Source organism: Benincasa hispida, chromosome 11, assembly GCF_027475165.1.
Source record: "Benincasa hispida cultivar pf3 chromosome 11, pf3_genome.v1.1, whole genome shotgun sequence".
In the NCBI taxonomy this organism is placed as follows: domain Eukaryota; kingdom Viridiplantae; phylum Streptophyta; class Magnoliopsida; order Cucurbitales; family Cucurbitaceae; genus Benincasa; species Benincasa hispida.
Window position 1 is genome coordinate 29380044 of NC_143488.1, and position 18504 is coordinate 29398547.

The 18504-nt window shown below is 34.6% G+C and overlaps 1 protein-coding gene across 1 annotated transcript; it reads right to left on the minus strand.

Moving 5' to 3' along the window:
* Window positions 1-710: 710 nt before the first annotated feature.
* Window positions 711-12613, minus strand: LOC120091368 (Exostosin family protein). The gene is made up of 6 exons (XM_039049370.2): window positions 12223-12613; window positions 11841-12137; window positions 11385-11671; window positions 6551-6783; window positions 1096-1253; window positions 711-928 (listed from the first exon to the last, which is right to left on the minus strand). Exons 1-6 carry the CDS (start codon window positions 12556-12558, stop codon window positions 827-829), a joined length of 1413 nt encoding a protein of 470 aa, XP_038905298.1. The 5' UTR covers window positions 12559-12613; the 3' UTR covers window positions 711-826.
* Window positions 12614-18504: the final 5891 nt, after the last annotated feature.

Here is an 18504-nt window from a genome sequence, read left to right on the forward strand (position 1 = left end):
TTTGGCATTCATGATGTCTTAAATTAGTTACTTGGCACTATTAATATTCAATCGAAAGATGTACCTATATATAACTTTATACACCTACAAATATCACTCTAATTTGTATTTTCCTCTAAAAATATAATTACACTCTTCGTTTGTCCGTGAACATAACTAACTCACTCTTAGTAAACCATGTAAATCTCTGTGTCGATTACTATTTACATTGCTTTATTTCTCCCTTTATCAAAATTCATAATATATTCATGTCAAAATTTCATTCAATCATCTTTATTTAATTCCTTTGCCAATAACGAATTTTAAAAAATATAAAAAAATTTAATCCTTATATATATGTATATAAATATTTTAAGCATAATTTCTCCAATATATTATTCAAATAATTCTTTGGAACAGACGTAAAAAACTAGTCTTTCTAAAAGTAACAACAGTAAATTTAACAACTAAAATATCCTCTAATACCATTTAAAATATTTTTTTGTAATTAAATAAAAGACTTCACATTAAAGACAAATATCTTCTAAAAAACTGAGTTTTGGGGAGTTTTATCTATAACAAGAAGACAAATAAAAAACTAAGTTGACTATAATTTGGCTCAATGCTACAGTTACACATGCAAACTAAAAAGCAAAAGAAATCCGTTCAAAAGCATGTAATGAATCTAAACAAACAAAAATATTGGGCAAATGTAAAAAGAGCAAGGAAAATATCTCAAAAGAGAGAATTGAGAATGTACAAAGTTTGGTTACAAACATTTTTCTTTTCTTACAATGGTGATTTAACAAACAAAATTTTGTAAAAGAAATTATGAAGCTATAACATATTAATATTTGATGACATGGTGTCGTAACCACAAGTCGTACATCACCATATGGAATGCATCATATTTCATTGGAGGTGAATTCCACTGGAAATGCTTTTGAACCTGATAAATGTGCAATATGTAGCAAACATATTAAGTGTGTGTTTGGGATTAACCTTCCACACAATTTAGAGGATATAAAGTGTTTTTTCTTTTTTAAATTTCTAAACAAAAATCTACCTTATTCAGTATTAATGAATGAAACAGAGTAGGAAGAAAAAACATAGTACCTGCACTAGATTTTTGTGGAGTTTCATGAACTCCAAATCAGATATGTTCTTGAGTATCTGTTTCAATTGGTACACATCACGTTCCTTAACTATCACCGAAAATTTTCTCCAATCAAGAATGTCATTGAATGGAAGGTCATAATAATCTGACAATATCACTGCAAGAAATCCATACAAATAACTCAAAATAAACTCCAAACAATCAAAAGAAGAGGAAACATTCCTAAAAATACGACCATTCGATTCACTCAAAAATGCCAAAAGAAAAATACACAGGTGAGAGACAACTATAAAATCTTCTTAGAATCACGAAAAAATGACCCATGAAAATAGATGTCAGGAGATCATAAACGTTGTTAGGAAAAGGCATAGGCCATCCAAAAGCTTCCAAAACAACAATCCAAAAACTGGATGCAAATGTGATACATGAAGATGTGACTAGGAAACTCGACACTAGATTCACACATAATGCACCAAGAAGGGGACAAGTGCATATATAAGGCATCCTTCGTTGGAACCTATATTGATGTATCAATGGTTCCAAGGCTAAGCTCCTAGCTCCCAAAGAAAGATTTTAATTTTCTTGGGATAATGATTCTTTCACCGAATGAATAGAACTTTTAAAAGGGGGTTTGCAGTCTCAAACAAATCCTCCATGAGTGATTTAACAACATGGCACAAAGAAGAATCAAGAGGCCAAGTCCAATAATCAGGAGAATTTCGAAGACCAATTGGAGCCAAAATATGAAAAGACTCATTTACTCATTTCCAGATCGTTAAGGTTGCATCGAAGGTGCAAGTCCCATGCATTGGTTGTCTCAACCTACACATCGACCACAATAGCATCAGGAAAAAGAGCAAGATGATAATGTGTCATCTAAACCATAAGGCAGTCCATAAAGAAGTAGAAGTCTCATCACCAAGGGAATGTTGCACACGGCTAGCAACCAAGTTAATAGTTTGGCAAATAAATCTCCAAGGGAATTTAAATAAACCTGATGGAATAGTTCTTGGCCAACCTCTCCGAATCCCAGACGCATAATATTTAGCATCAATGAGCCTCCGTCATAAAGCCTGCTATTTAGAAAGAAATCTCCAACTCCATTTATACATACCACCATCACCAGAAGAACTTTCTCAAAACAAATCGTGAATTAGCTTATCCAAAGTCCGTACAACCTTAGTACACAAAACAAAGATAAGTAAATTCGCAAACTAGGAAGAGACGCCTAGACAAGTGTATGGCAAACACCTTTGAAATGAAAGCATACTTCCAATAGGAGCTTGTGTTAAATTCTCTCAATAACAGGCTACCAAAAAGAAGTTGTATTCGAGTTATCACCCAAAGGAAGGTGACCCAGGAAAGAAGATTATGTCCCTATTTGCAACCAAAAGTAGACATCCCTTCCATCTTAGTATCAGCAATATGAATCCCAAGCAACTCGCTCTTGTAAAGAATAATTAAACGAGAGTCCTACCAAATATATGAACAATCTCAAAAAGCACGTCATCAACAAATTGAAGATGGTTCAAACAGAAAGAGGAAGCACCAATGGGATGGGTGGCAATATAACCCAAACAAGCATTGTGAGAGAAACGATTAAGGCAATCAGCAACCAAAATAAATAAGAAAGGCGAGAGAGAGTCACCTTGTAGAATGTCACCGGAAGGGATGGTCTCCCCTCGTGGTTTGCCATTAATAATGATAGAATAATTGGCACTAGAGATAGAACCCTTGATCTAAGATTGCCAAAGAAAATGAAAAACCCTTAGCCTGAAGAACACACCCAGAAACTCTCAATCAACAGTATCAAAAGCCTTCCCGGATCCAATTTGAGAACCACACCTTTGTGGGAGATAGTCCACTCATCAATTAGTCCATTAGGCATTGACGAGGCATCTAAAATCTGTCTATTGGCAACAAAAGCTAGTTGATTTTCAGAATTGGTAGAAGGTAGAACAACCTTTAACCAATTAGACAAAACCCGAGCAATGGTCTTATAACTTAAATAAGACTGATAGGGCGAAAATCATCCATCAATTTAGAGTCATTTTCTTCGAAATTAAACAAATGTATGTCTCATTCAAGGAAGCATTAATAATACTGGAAGAAAAGAAACCATGGATCATAGCCAAAAACATCAGGATTTGGGCCAAAAGAAAATAATTTATTCGTAAAACCATCAAGACTAGGAGACTTGTTTGATCCGAAAGAAGAAATTGCAATAAAAACCTCCATTTCAGTAAAAGGAACTTCAACCCTAGCTGCCTGTTCACCATTGATCGAACACCAGTCAAGATTAGTTGGGAAAAAACACTAATTCACACCCTTTGTAAACTTCGTATAAGAATAATAAATTCAGTTTAAATATCACTGGCTAACAATAGGCTAGTGTCATCTCTAAAAAGCATTTTAGTAATTGAGCTTACATTTGCGAGCAACTAAAATTCAATGAAAAAAATGAGTGTGAACAAGAACCTATCCATGAGAGATAAAAACAGTTTTGGGCTAAAACTAGACCAAGTGTGGTAGTCATTCTGCAAAGGAAGTCAAGCAACTGATAATTTCGATCCATTAATTTAATGCATGCATACTTCTAGTGGTAGAGAGATCATGAGATTTCTCTAGGACCAACAAGTCACATTAAAATCACCCCAATAACGTCAATCACCACCCAAACTAGCCAAGTCACCAAGCTCACGCCAAAAATCTACATTGAACTCATTTTCAGAAGGACCATAAATAGCCGAAAGCCAAAAAGAATAACCATCCGTCAAAAAAAGTACGAATAGACATAGTAAAAAGCCCTGAATAACCTCTTGGATTGAAAAGTCAGGTTCACACTAAAGCACCAAAATTCCCCCATATGATTCATTTGCATCAAGGGTTGTCCAACCACTGTGTGAAGAACTACATATGGATTTAACCAATGGATAATCAACAGTAGATAATATCATTTTCTGAAGAAGAATGATGGGAGAATTATGTTTTTGAATCGACTACTTGACCAAAGCACGTTCTTTTCATGAATTCAAGCCACGTATATTCCACGTAATAAACTTCATTGATCATGTTCCAGACCCTCCAAAATTGACAAAGGTGGTTGATTTGTCGTAATGAATTGATGAATGAAGGTTTCGTAATTCACTTTTCATCTTATTTTTCTTCCCAAGAAAATTTCAATTGGAATGTCTTTATTTCTAACGCTTAATTATGTTGCTTATATTTTAAGTCTTTGTGATGTTGACTTATATGTCTCATTTTGAGGTTATTTTGTAATAGGAAATGATGAGGGTGCTAAGATTGTGTCGACCTAGTTGAGATAATCTGGTGCATCTATTGATCCTTAGTTCTCTTGAGTTGTATGACTCTTTGTTTCCTTGTAATTTGAGCATTTGTTTCTTTTCATTATATCAGTGAAAAGTTTGTTACCTTTCAAAAAAAAAAAAAAAAAAAGTAATGCATTAATTTTTCTTGGGCTTTTTTGGAGCTGGTATAATCAGAATGGTTGGAGGGCTGAGTTGATCAAATTGTGAAGGCAGGGAGCAAGGTACAGCCTATTGTTCCATAGCATTTTTCAACGTTCACTTAATCCCCCACAACTCAAAGCGTGTGTAGGATACTAACAAAATAGTAAAAATACTCCGTCGAATTGAAGGTGAAAAAGTTGAACATCGTCCACCCAATAGACTCCTCCTGATAACACTCGAAAAATGTTATTCTAGGACTCTTATTTGGCTAGTTTTATGCTTTAATTGTACACTTTGATGTCATTCTTTGTTGTTTTTGTAGGAACCAAGTTGTTGGACAGAATTTGAAGGTTTTGGTGTAATGATGGAGAAAAATGAGCCTTACAAGAGAAAATTGAGATCAAGGCATGAAAAGGGTGAATTTTTAGCCCAAAAAAGACCATGGAGGGAGTGTCTCAACACGCTTAACCTAAGCGAAACTGGAGCTTAACGCTTAGCAATGCTGCAGGGCACTATTGGAAGCGTCACAACACTGTTGACGCTGGCTCCTTAATTCCCGTTATAATTTTAGGAAAGAAGGGGGCGTTCTGTACAAGAGGATGAAAAACAATACTAGTTTTCCAAAGAATTGAGGCTTGGGACATTGTTGGATATCTAGAGCTCAAGGGTGAAATTCAAAGCTCGGAATGCAATCTTGCCTCGGGGATGTGGTCAGGTCGCTCAAATAGTCATTTCTTCTTTCCCTTATATCGTTAATTTCTCTGGATGTTTGTATTTAATTTGATATTTCAGTTTCTTGAGACCATCTGTGGTTGGGTATTGTTATTCTAGGGTGTCAATGTAGCTTAGGGAATGTTGATCGATTGAGTTTTATTCCTTAGACTCGATCGATGCTTTTTCATTCTACCAATTTTATTCCTAATGTTGTTGATCATTTGGTCCCTGGTTGATTCACTCATGCTTGACTCCTTGCTCTAGAGAGATGGCATCAGGCTAGATCTAAATTGCTAGACTACTATTCAAGTGTGCACGAGAATGATAGGCGAGCAGGTTAACAGAGAAAAGTCCAAATGCCACATAGGTTAGTTAATTGCAAAGAAATTAGGATTAATAACTTGGGGTAAGAAAATGTTGACCTCAAGAGCAGATACTTGAAAATTAGACTTCTATACCTATGAAATTGGTGTTAAATTGGTTAAGGGAAATCAATTAAGTCTATTAAACAAAGTCATACCCTAGAATTCTCGTGTGACTGAATTTCTTCGTTATTTACCATTACTTGCTTTAATTTTAGTCTCAAACACCATTGCTTGTGATCGACCCCCTAAATAAAATTGATAAAATTTTCAAAGCAGCTAAGGAAAGTAACAACTCAAATTCCAGAGGATGATAGTCCATTTCCGACCATTTCTATACTATAACCTGAATTATGTGTTTGCAGATAACATCACGGTTTAGGCATATCACCTCCCAATACCTCCCCACAATAGAAAACTGAAGGGTAAATTGAATCAAGATCATGAAAGAAACAGCTTCACAAAGAAGCAGAAAGTCAAATTGAAAGCATAAAACCCAGCCACTCTCTCCTACACCACTCAAGCAGCCTTCGCACGTGTTATGGGCTAGTTTACTTACAACTTGGAAATTTTATACATTTCATTATACTTAATTGAAGGCTCTGTTTCTTATCCAAAAGAGAGAATAAGATGGAGATATCGCATGGAGAGAAATCCTTTCTGTAGCTTCAATTTGAACTTCCATGAGCCTTCCATTTTGTTCCTTTTGAATTCAATTGGAACTTTAGATTACTATCCCTACATTTTAATAAACTGGATTTGGAAAAATTAAAGGAAAACCACCTTCGTCCTCTTCCATTCCAAGAAAATGAGAGAGTAAATTAAATTTCCTAAATCTTCCGTCAAAAAAAAAAAAGAAAAAGAAAAAAAATTCTATAGCCAACTAACCAAAAAAAGGGAGTTCTCACCCGGAACACATCCATAGTGGATTGAGTCAGCTATTCGAGCACTGTTGACTTGCGAACCTCCAGGGCATATGCAGAATTTTGTCTTGTAAAATCTTTTCTGGTACACTAAATGTCCAGTAGCCCTACTTATCCTGTTGTTTGAAATGTCTAGTTCTGTATCATTCTCCCACACACGTGCTAGTATGACTCTAATTTTAGAGTTCCGATGGCCTGCCCAGAATCCAAGGGTTGTCCTGTTAAGAATATTGACATTTTCATCAGGAATGAATCTAAATTTTTTATCTGGCAACAATATTTTTCAGAGAAAGATTATACAAATGTGAGATAAGATTAGTGAATTATCTGAATAGAATATGTATTAATTTGATCGAATACAAGAAATACAACTTCATTCAAAACTTTTTTTTGACAGAACTTCATTCAAAATGATGTGGTAAATATGGGAAACGGTCTAAAAGTCTTCTCAGGGATTGTAGTGAGGGAGAAAAAAATGTCTCGTTTAGGCAATCAGTATATCAAAAACACACTGAAGCAGGTATAACATTCAGGAAGATCAGGTTGGAAGGCTCTCTCCACTTGTGCTAAAACGCCTTTCACCCTCAAGTATTCTGGTCTACCTGTTGGTGCGAAAATTTCATATCAGAGGTAGGCTATCATGCGGCCGGATCTCTCCAATGTTAATGGTAAATATTTTTTAATAAAGAAGTTTAATTAAACGAAGAAAATATACAAAATGGAGAAGACAAGAGTCTCCTCCGGTAGAGATTATAAAGAAATCTTCCATGTAAATAACAAATAAAATAATAATGATGATAATAAAGTAAAAGTTTTGTCCAATAAACTCTCTAAAATCTAAAAGAAACACGAGATTTGAAATCCAAAAACTCTCTCAAATATAATAAAAGTTCCTCAAATTCCTCTCTAATACTTCAAAGTGAGGCATATTAAGCATTCAAATGCAAACCCCTCTCTGAACCATGAAGCAAGGACAGCAACTGTGGAGAGAATTCTCTCAAGGAGTACAAGAAATACCAGCTTACACCAAACAATTAAAGAAGCTCAAAACAATCCTTATTTTGAAGAGCACAGCATTTGAACCCGATGCTCCTGAAATTCTTCAAAGTCTTAACCTAACCAGCCTAATTAGGACAAATCACTAACATGGGGTTCTTTGAATGAAATCCTAAATATTAATCTTTCCATGAGAAAGGAACATGGGACAAACCAGAAAATTTTCCAAATCTTAAAAAATCACTTTTCGGTTCTTAATCAGATCTTCCAACAAGAAACTATACCCAACCCTTCTGGAATCAACCATCTGCTATTAGTCTATCTCAGGGGCTAAAACTCTGAAAAATTATCTTCTTCTTTAGCAGACCCTCTACCTTCCTATAACCACAAAACACCTACTGAACTCTAGACCTCATCTAAGCTGCTTTTAGTCCCACACATCACTGACAATAACCGTCCCCATCTTCTTTGTGGAGATGTCGGGGCTTAAAATTAATAGAAGTGTCAGATTCTTGTATAAACTATGAGCCGAGAAAGCTTAATAGATGCGCTAGTTTGGTGGGTTGTGATGTTGGGTTCTTTCCTTCGTCCTACCTTGGTCTCCCTCTTGGAGGTAACCCAAGAGCTATCTCATTTTGGGATCCCCTGTGGAGAAGATTAGGAAGAGATTGGCTTCTTGGAAGAAAAGTATTTTCTCCAAAGCTAGGAGACTGACGTTAATCAGATCGGTGTTGAATAGAATTCCTATCTATTACTTTTCTCTTTTCAGAGCACCTATCTCGGTCTGCAAGAGCATTGAGAAGCTTATGAAAGATTTCCTCCAAGATGGAGTGGAGGAAAGAAAAGGATCTCATTTAGTTAGCTGGGATGTCGCGAGGAAACCTGTGAATCAGAGGGGGTTAGAGATCGAAAATTTAAGGTTACAGCAACAAAGCCCTGTTGGCTAAATGGCTTTGGTGGTTTGCCCTTGATCTTGAATCTTTGTGGCAGAAGATTATTGTGAGCAAGCACGGTCCCCATCCCTATGAGTGGGTGGCGAAAAGGAATTAGAGGCACACTTTGAAATCCATGGAGAGATATTTCTTCTCATCTCCCTTCCTTTTCCCATCTTGCTTTCTATGTTGTGGGAGACAGTAAGGAAACGTATTCTTTGGAAGATCTTTGGGTGGGGAATAGACCCCTCTCCTTTGCGTTTCATTCGTTATATCTGTTGTCATCCTTAAAAAAATTATCAGGTGTAGGACTTTCTAGTTTGGTCAAGAAATTTGGTTTCTTTCTCCTTTGGTTTCCATCGGTCTTTATCCAATAGGGAAACAACGGGGTGGCCTCTCTTCTTTCCTTGATTAAGGGTTCCGACTTTAGGCTTGGGAGAAAGGATGTTCGTGTGTGGAGCCCTTTCCCCACAGTGGGCTTTTCTTGTAAGTCTTTCTTTAGGTTTTTACTAGATCCCTCTCCATTGTTGAGTCAGTCTTTGAAATTTTATGGAGGATTAAGATTCCAAAGAAAGTCAAGTTCTTTTCTTGGCAAATTTTACTAGGGCATGTGAATACGGCAAATAGCCTTTTTTTTTTTTAATGAAACAGAAACAAGACTTTTCATTGAAATAGTGAATGAGTCTAATGCTCAAAGTACATAAGAGGAAACAATAATAAAATCTTCTAACTTGTCAATACAAATGCAAGAATCATAATGCAAAACATAGAGTAATGCTCTCAAGAAAACAAGTGTCTTCGATAATGGGCCATTGGTGCTATATCCTTTGTTGGAAGGCAGAGAAAAACCTAGATCACCTTCTCTGGATGTGTCAGTATGCAAGATCTGCGTGAAATGACTTATTTTATGAGTTTGATTTTGCACTTACTCGTCAGAGGGATGTCCTTTTGATGGTCGAGGAGTTCCTCCTCCATCCGCCTTTCAAAGAGAAAGGTCATTTTCTTTGGTTTGCAGGGGTGTGCACATTATTGTGGGACCTTTGGGAGGAGAGAAACAACAGAATGTTTCGTGGTATGGAGAGAGACCCTAGTGAGAGTTGGTCCTTGGTGAGGTTTCATGTTTCTCTTTGGGCTTCGATTTCGAAAACTTTTTGCAATTATTCCCTAAGCAATATTTTACTTGGTTGGAAGCCCTTTCTCTAGGGGGGTTTTGTGGGCTTGGTTTTTTATGTCTTTGTTTTCTTTCATTTTTTTCTCAATGAAAGCGGTTGTTTCTATCCAAAATAATAATAATAATAATAACCTTAACTATCCATCATGTTAAAGAATAAAGAAAGTTTAAGAGTTTTCTTACAATGTGCTCTAAGCCACACATCCCCTTGAAACCCCCATTTTTACCATATCCCCATCTTAAACAAAATACCTCCTAAAAGGCCCTTCTTGGCTTCATACCAGAGTCCAAGGACTCCTAAAACTCTAAGTTAAACCATCAAGGAGGCAGCCTAATCTACCCCATAAATTCTCACACCCACCTTATGATATAAAGCATCCCTGCATCCCCGCATCCACTTCCTTAGGAATTCTCCCCGTGCATTTAGAAGAATAAAAGATCCAAAAGTTTCTACTACTAAGCCCCCCATCTAACCATCACGGGTTGACCTAGTGGTAGTGGGAACATCAGAAAAAGGCTAAGGAGCTAAGGGGTCATGGGTTCAATCCATGGTGGCCACCTACCTAGGATTAATATCCTACGGATTTCCTTGCCACCCAAATATTGTAAGGTCAGGCGGGCTGTCCCGTGAGATTAGTCGTGGTGCACGTAAGCTGGCCCAGATACTCATGGATAACAAAAAATAAACAAATAAATAAAATACTAAGCCCCCCATTTCTAGAGTCAATATGACCTTCGTCCAGTTAATAAGATAACTCTATCCATCCCTATCTGAGTATTTATTCCTCCCAAATAAAAACATTCCAAAATTCTCAATAAACTCAACATGCTTCTCAAGAATGGGCAGATTGTTTGAGAGCTAGCCTGCCACTATTTATCATAGTGCTTTCTTCCATTTTTGAAGTTTCACCAGCTACCATCAATAAGTTCCAAAACGTTGTTTTTTCTTAAATTACTACCAAGCAGGTAATCTAAGTAACTCTGTTTTTTAAGAATTATAACTTTGCAGATTACCCAAATGGTTCGACACCCAGGTCTATTTGTTACAAGAAGAATCAATGGCAACCGAACTCACCTAATCCAGGATTAATCAAAGTGCATCTCTCCTCTAATGAAGTTAATACTTTATATGTATTTAAGTTCAGCTAACAACACCCCAACAATAAGATGAAATGTGAATTAACTTCTCAAAGTTAGAAGAAATTACACTGCGCTGCTATGTGGGAACCTGAATTATTTAACTAATTACACGGAGGATGTTTCATTTAGAGGGAAAGCACAAAATTCTTATGAACAGCCAAATTTAAACTTAGCGTACGAATTAGGATGTAGGGTTTGTTTTCACATCCTTTTGTATGATTGGAACACTAAGGAGCCAAGCAAAAGCAATGGTACATACGTGAAAAAAATTGTGATTAATTGTTGCATATGATCCATTTTTATGGATAAATTGTTAGGTACTATCTCTTTGAGCAAAGTTACACAAAAGAAATGTCATAATTTTTTCTTCCATCCTACTTCTGATTCTGAAAAGCAGTATAAACCAAAAATATAGACGAATTCCATACATGGAAGATAAAGATCAAAGTTCAAACAAGGAGAATAACTAAAACTAGATTTAGTTTGTAATTCTCAACTAATAATAATGTTGTTCTGTCACTGTTCACTTCTTGATGGGAAGCGAATGGAAAGTATAGCTCAAAAATATCAATTCCTTTACCTATTTTCTGTATCATTTCCTCCTGCTGGAAGAGCAAATGGCTGCAGCACTTGGGGAAGAGCAATGTCCTTGTGAGGAACGAATCCAACGTCATAGCTAGGAGAGCACACAACTCGAATTGTGTTCTTGATAAGAAAAGGAAAACCTTCGAAAGCTCTTACACCAACATCATGACAAGTGACAAAAAAGTGATCCGCCCCCAAGGTTCTGTTCCAGTAAGGATACTTGGATATCAAGCCTTCCACATAATTTTGGACAATTATCGTCATATTCTCGTAGGATGTACCCTTCATTGTATCCACAAACACCACGATTTATAAGCCAAGGGAGAAATTAAGCAACTCATATTCCCCCAAAACCAATGCTTCTAGCTAACACAAGTAACAAAGCAAGAAGCTACAAATCGACACCCGCCACTAATTACCCAATTGCTAGTTGATCCAAAAAGAACCATACCTTGCCTCGCATCTTATGACATGAGATCGGAATGAAAAAGAGGTGGGCCTGATCCGGATCTTCAGTGCGGAAGCGACTCTCTCTAATATTCTGAAAGAAGTAACCCTCACTAGCATACTTGCCAGTGAGCTTCCTGGGAGTCTGGTAAAAAGTATTGGGATCGCCATCTGGGTATATATAAACCTTGAATTTGCTCTCCATCTCAGCATAATTCAACCGAAAAACCTGAGGAGAGTGATAGACATCCGAAATCTCCTCATCCGCAGCATCATTAAGACCTCCCAACTTGATAGGCAGCTTCGGAATGAAAATCCCAAATCCATGAGCATAAATCAGAAGGAAAACAAAAGGTGAAGAATGTGAAATGAAGAGAATCGCGTACCTGGGAGGGAGAGGAGGGAGGGGATGAGTGAAGGGAAGTGAAGGAGAGATAAGTGAAGGAGAGTAGAGTGAGAACGGCGAGAGTAAGGAGAGAAGCCCGGAGAGAGCAGAGAGGAGATGAAGAAGAGGAGGTCAGTTGAAATGGGTGCTTGATAGCTGACATTACCGGAGAAAGAGAGAGGCGCAGTGAAAGAGTGAGGGTATGGAGGAAACCGGCGACGAGAATGGGTAGTCGGCGGTAGTGTAGAAGGTGGAGAATGTGAATCAGGTTCCAGTTTCGGGTCCGGTTTCGGTATGGGAGATTGGAGAAGGCATTGCGATTTCTTTTTTTATGCATCACACGAAAGTTTAACGAAAATTTGAAAGCACAAATTTAAAATTCAATAAAAACATAGTTGTATTTCTAATCATTACAAAAAAATATATATATTTCATGTTTACGTATATATGTTTTTGGTAATAAATTAGAAGTAGGATTCTAATTTAAATAGTGGTTTAAAATATAATTGGTATTATATTTATAGATTATAATTTTTTGTGCCTACTAAATATTAGTTGATAATAAAATTATTATTAAATTATTTATAAACAAATTTTATGCTAATTTTTTTTGTAATATTATATAATTTATAATACACTATATAATACCTATTTTACTTTTCAAAAAATGAATTCAGTTTATAACCTGACACACGATAGTTCTAAGTATTTTTATCTTTATTTAATATAATTTTACACTTTAAAATTCAAAATTTAAAATTTGGATACAATGAAAACATTAAAATATTATTTTTAGAATATACATTATTTGGATCATGGGATTCCAAAACAGTTTTCAGAATCAAAATCTAAATTGTTTTCCAAACACAAATTTTGAATTCAGTGAATTTGAAAACATAAAATAGAATTTAGATTATCTATCAAACAAGTTCCAACATAATGTCATAATCAAGCATCAACGTGGGATTGGTTAGGTGTTCCATTCTAACTTTATGAAAAAAACTTGGGTCACATCCAATTAGAATTACCACATAGCAATTCATTTCTTATAAAAAATTGTTGTTTGGTGTGTATGGAGGAGGGAGGTGGAGCATGGGACTTAGGTGTAACATTTCTCATTTTATATTACACCATTTGTTTCAATATTTTTATGGGTTCAAATCGATATAAATGGAAAATCAACATTTCTACTATATTGTATAAAAATTTATGAAACATAAATAATAAGCAACAAAATGTCATTAATGAAAATATAGTATAGATAACTAACATGTTGACTTGTTTAAAAAATCATACAAATTTTATTTATTTATTAATTTATTTTAATAATTATTCTAGAAATGTTCATCGACATCTGTTTTCGTCTATATTTTTCAAAATTAAGACTTTGACATTTTCACTGATATCAATCATTTAAACTTTGTATTACACATGTTGAAAGAAGAAGTTTTTTACACTTCTTAGGTTTAAACGTTTTTTTTAGGACAACTATTTTTAAATCAATCTTACGAGTTACTTTTGGTCTCTTAATTTTTTAAAAGTAATAATTTTATTCCTAAAATTTAGTTGGTTACAATTTAATTCTATACTTTCAAATTTTTTACAACTTTGTCCCTAAACTTTAACAAGTAATAATAATCATTATACTTTGGAACTTGTAACAAATTAGTCCTATCATGAAAATCTCATCAAAATTAAGTATCAATTTTTATTACCTAACAACTTAGTTTTTATAGTTTATAAATAAATTTGATTCTCGATGAGTTCATCGATCTACATGTGTAGGAAACTTCATTAGATCTTAACAATAAGATTTCATAATAGAGACTAAATAGTTACAAATCGTAAAATGCAAATACTAAATTGTTACAAATCAACATCATTACCAACTAAAGTTCAAAGTCTAAATCGTGAATTTCATGAAAGTTCATGAATCACACGTGTCTAAATACAAAAAAGAGTTGCAACTATTTTAAAGAAACTAAAACAATATGGGGTAGTTAACATAGCTCAACTATTATAAGGTACATATATATTTAATTACGAAGTAAAAATCCAATTATTAGATTGTTGAACACAAAAATAAATAAATAAAATAATCTGTAGAATAGTTTAATGATAATTGGCATGTGTTCAGAGTTCGAGTTTCAAATTTGCATACTGTACCTTGGTTGTACTACAAAACTAAGACATTCTAATTTAACATTTAGAATAAAAAAAAAATTGCAGGCCTGCCACGTTATATAAATTTTTACCAAAACTAAAACTTTTTTTTAGATAATGAACCATAAACAATAAAGTTAAAAGCCATAGTGGCCACAAACAGCAGGACCAGAAGCATTACAAATAGCACTCCTTAACCAAGAAGGATAAGAGGAAAACCAAGAAACGTTAACCAGCTGATTTTTTTTGGCACCACGACAAATATCCTCCACCCAGACACCCATCTCAGCAATAGAATGGAGTTGACCCTGCACCAAATGAACAAGAAAAAGGCTGTCTGAAGCCACCACAACCGAACCAAGATGCAACTCATGGGCAAAACGAACACCTTAAAAGAAAGCCAGAGCTTCAGCCAATAAAGGCGAATATGCCATAGAAGCATGTTTAGCCAAAACTCAAAAGATATGCCCATCTGGCGATATCACCACAATACCCACTCCCGTGGCCACCTGATGAGTTGAAGTAGCAGCATCAACCAATACCCTACAACCCCTCTCTATCCACTAAGTTTGATGTAAAAAGAATGCAGAGGTCACAAAAATCCAGAATATCAGCACCTACCTGAAGAATCCTCCATGCAAAGCTGCTCCAAAATGAGCATACCCGATTACAACTCAAAAAGGCAGGATGAAAATGTTGGGAATGTTCTAAAACTCGTCGTTCGTAAACATTGAACATATTCTATTCACAATAAAGGTATTATTGAGATTTCATTCAATAAAGGTGTTGTTGAATTGCATTTTGTTATAAAATCCAATATTCAAACTTATGGCTATAACATGAATACTTAAACTTTATATAGAGACATAAAAGACAATCAAGTTTTAGTACATAGCAAAAAATGTCTATAAGTATATGGATAAGGTTGGGTACCTTATCCTAGGGATACTATGGATGTGGTTCACTTTGTATATTGATACAAACGATGTGATCCCAAAAGTCGTTCATGTGAAGACATGCGAGTGGAGGTATCTTATGCAAAAGATGTTTGCATAAGACCGGACCACGAAATAGTCATTTTTCTTTATAACAACTGTTTACTATTAAAACTGACTATTTCAAATAGATGACTTAAGGTAACTCGATCTCAATCCTGAGCTAACTATAAACTTCTGTTTATTCGGGATTATCCTTTGATCTGCGTAGGTGAGAGTAGTTTAACATCACTGTTCAATAATCCTCCCATTTTGGGTATCAAATCGGATAGATAGTTGGGGACATAATTCTGCAAGATGGAATTTTGCTCCTACCCGTCTTAGGGTCAACAGATACGTTGTTCCCTTAAGTACTGATTCTTGGTCTAGAACAAAGGGGCATCACCCTCTCATGACAGAGAGGAATTTGATTTATTGGTGAGACCATAAACCAATTGTTCAATAGAGGATCAATGGAGACTTAAGGAGCAAGATGTATTATAGCGGTAAAATGAAAATTTTGACCTAGCTGTAAATACGAATGACCTATGAATGATTGACTTAATGATTATGGTTAAATCAAGTGGACAAAAATATATCTACAGTGAGGAGAGTGCAACTACTGAGCTATAGTAGAATGTCTCGGTAGTTAACGAATATTGATTAATTTGGTTTAAAGAGTTTAGCAATTAATTTCAAATCGTTGGAGCTCATGATTTGTAGGTCCATTAGGTTTCTCTACTAGCTTGTAAAAGGATTAAAACTTAGATTAGAATATTGAGTGAATTTGAAATGTCCAAATTCAAATACATTTCAAATTAGGGTTTGGATAATTATATTCGATATAATTAACGTTTGAATTTATTTAAATTAAACGTATTTGGAGAGTTCAGTATATTTAGATAATGATTTAAATATTGATTATATGAATAGACATTCGTGTTTGAATTAGGTGTTTTATCAATTTAATATATAATATTAAATTATTATTATTTAATTAATTATTTAATAAATTAAATCAATTTCAATTTTAAAATTCAATTTCAGAAATTTAATTTGTGTTATATTTAATTTAATTATGTTTAAGAATTAAATTAAATTAAATCAAAATTGAAAACTTGATTTTTAGTGGATTTATTCCAAATTCATTTCAATAGTGGATTTTTCCACATTTTAACACCTAGCCCACTTATATAATGCTATTTGAAGTGTCAAATAGCTAATTAATGAGTGCTTGTATGTTTAGGTTGATTAAATACTTGAGTTTGATCATATTTGGGACATGCATTCTGAAATTTTGGAGAAAATTTCTGTTGAAACTGTTTTTTTGTCAAACTCTCCAAAACCAAACTAAATCCCTTCTCAATTGGAGTTCCACCACTCAATCCAAGCCTGAGATTAGTAGAGAAGACACTCTTGGTGGTCTATTGAAGAGATTGAGGATCAATTTCGTGGAGCCAGAAAGGAATTAGTGAAAATCTACAAAGGTAGTAAAATTGAAACCCTATTATTTGAAACTATGAGTTTGCATGCTTGTTACTTAAATTAATGTAATTAGAGTGCTTAATGATTCTGTTAGTTTATGTGTATTGCATGTTTACTCTGTCAATTGGAATCAGAGTATGATTTAAGCATTCAATTAACATTAATTTGAGTATGGTGGGAGAATTTCATAAAGTGCATGTTATGATAACTGATATGACTTATCCAATTTTGCCATTAGATTTTTCTTTGATTATGTTGTAGTTATTGTAATTGACTCTTGTTTGATGGGCCTTAATGTGTGTTTGAGGGTCTATAAATTTGTTAGAGTCATTAGAGTTGTCATTAGGTTGTAATTAATGTAAACTACCTTTACATCCTCTCTATAACTCGTAAAGTGTTTCTGAAACACTTTTCGAGGGAACCATGTTTAATACACCACAGTCTCTACTGCATGACCCCAAAAAGAACTTGGCAACTGAGCATAATTCATCATAGAACGAACCATGTCCAACAGAGTTCTATTTCTCCGTTCTGCTGCACCATTCTGTTGAGGTGTGTCAGGTGCTATTAGTTGTGACTGAATTCCGTGTTCTATCAAATAGTCCCGGAATTTTAAGTCCATATACTCACCACCTCAATCTGATCGAAGTATTTTAATCTTTTTATCTAATTGATTCTCAACCTCTGCCTTATATTCCGTGAACTTTTCAAGTTTTCGAACTTATGATATATTAGGTAAATGTAGCCATATCTTGAATAATCATCGATGAAGCCGATGAAATATTCATACCCTCCTCTTGCTTTAATTTCATCGGATCACAAAAATGTGAATGTACTAGCTCTAAGGGTTCTTTGGCTCTAAGGTTTTTTCCAGTAAAAGATCTTTTGGTCATCTTACCCTGAAGACAAGATTCATATGGAGGTAAGGAGCTATCTTCTAATTGGTTTAGAAGTCCACTCTTAAACAATCTTTCAATCCTACTGAGATTGATGTGACACAGTCTTAAGTGCCAAAGATAGGCATTTGAAGAAAATTTCCTTTTCTTATTATGAGTTTCAACTGTTTTAAACATCTCTATATTCAATACAGCTTTTACCTCAGTCGATTTTAACATGTATAAGTTATTTTCCAAATTTGCAGAATATATTTTAAGACCTTTTGAAATAATGAACACTTCATTATTTTTTAAGAAAAAAGCTTTATAATTATGTTCTAGCAAACACGAGACAGAAATTAGATTTCTTTTTGTAGAATGAATATAATAAACATTTTCAAGTAAAATGTATCTATCTCTAACAAATATCTTCATATCTCCCACTGCTTTAGCAGAAACAACTTCCCCGGTGCCTACCTTAAAGGTTGCTTCGCCTTTTGTAAGCTGTCTCCAGGAACTAGTTTCTTGAGTGAAAGCACATATATGATTAGCAGCACCTGAATCTATTATCCAGGTCTTTTTTTATCATTTTCCATTAAACACGTCTCAATGACAAGCAAATCATATTTACTTTGTCGTCCTACTTTTGAATCCTCATCTATGAAGTTCAAAACTTTTTTATTTGAAGATGAGTTGGGAGATAGAGGGCATTCCTCCATTAAAACAAATTTCAAATCATTGTCTACTAGTATATTTGATTTTTATGTTGAATAATTATTATCATTA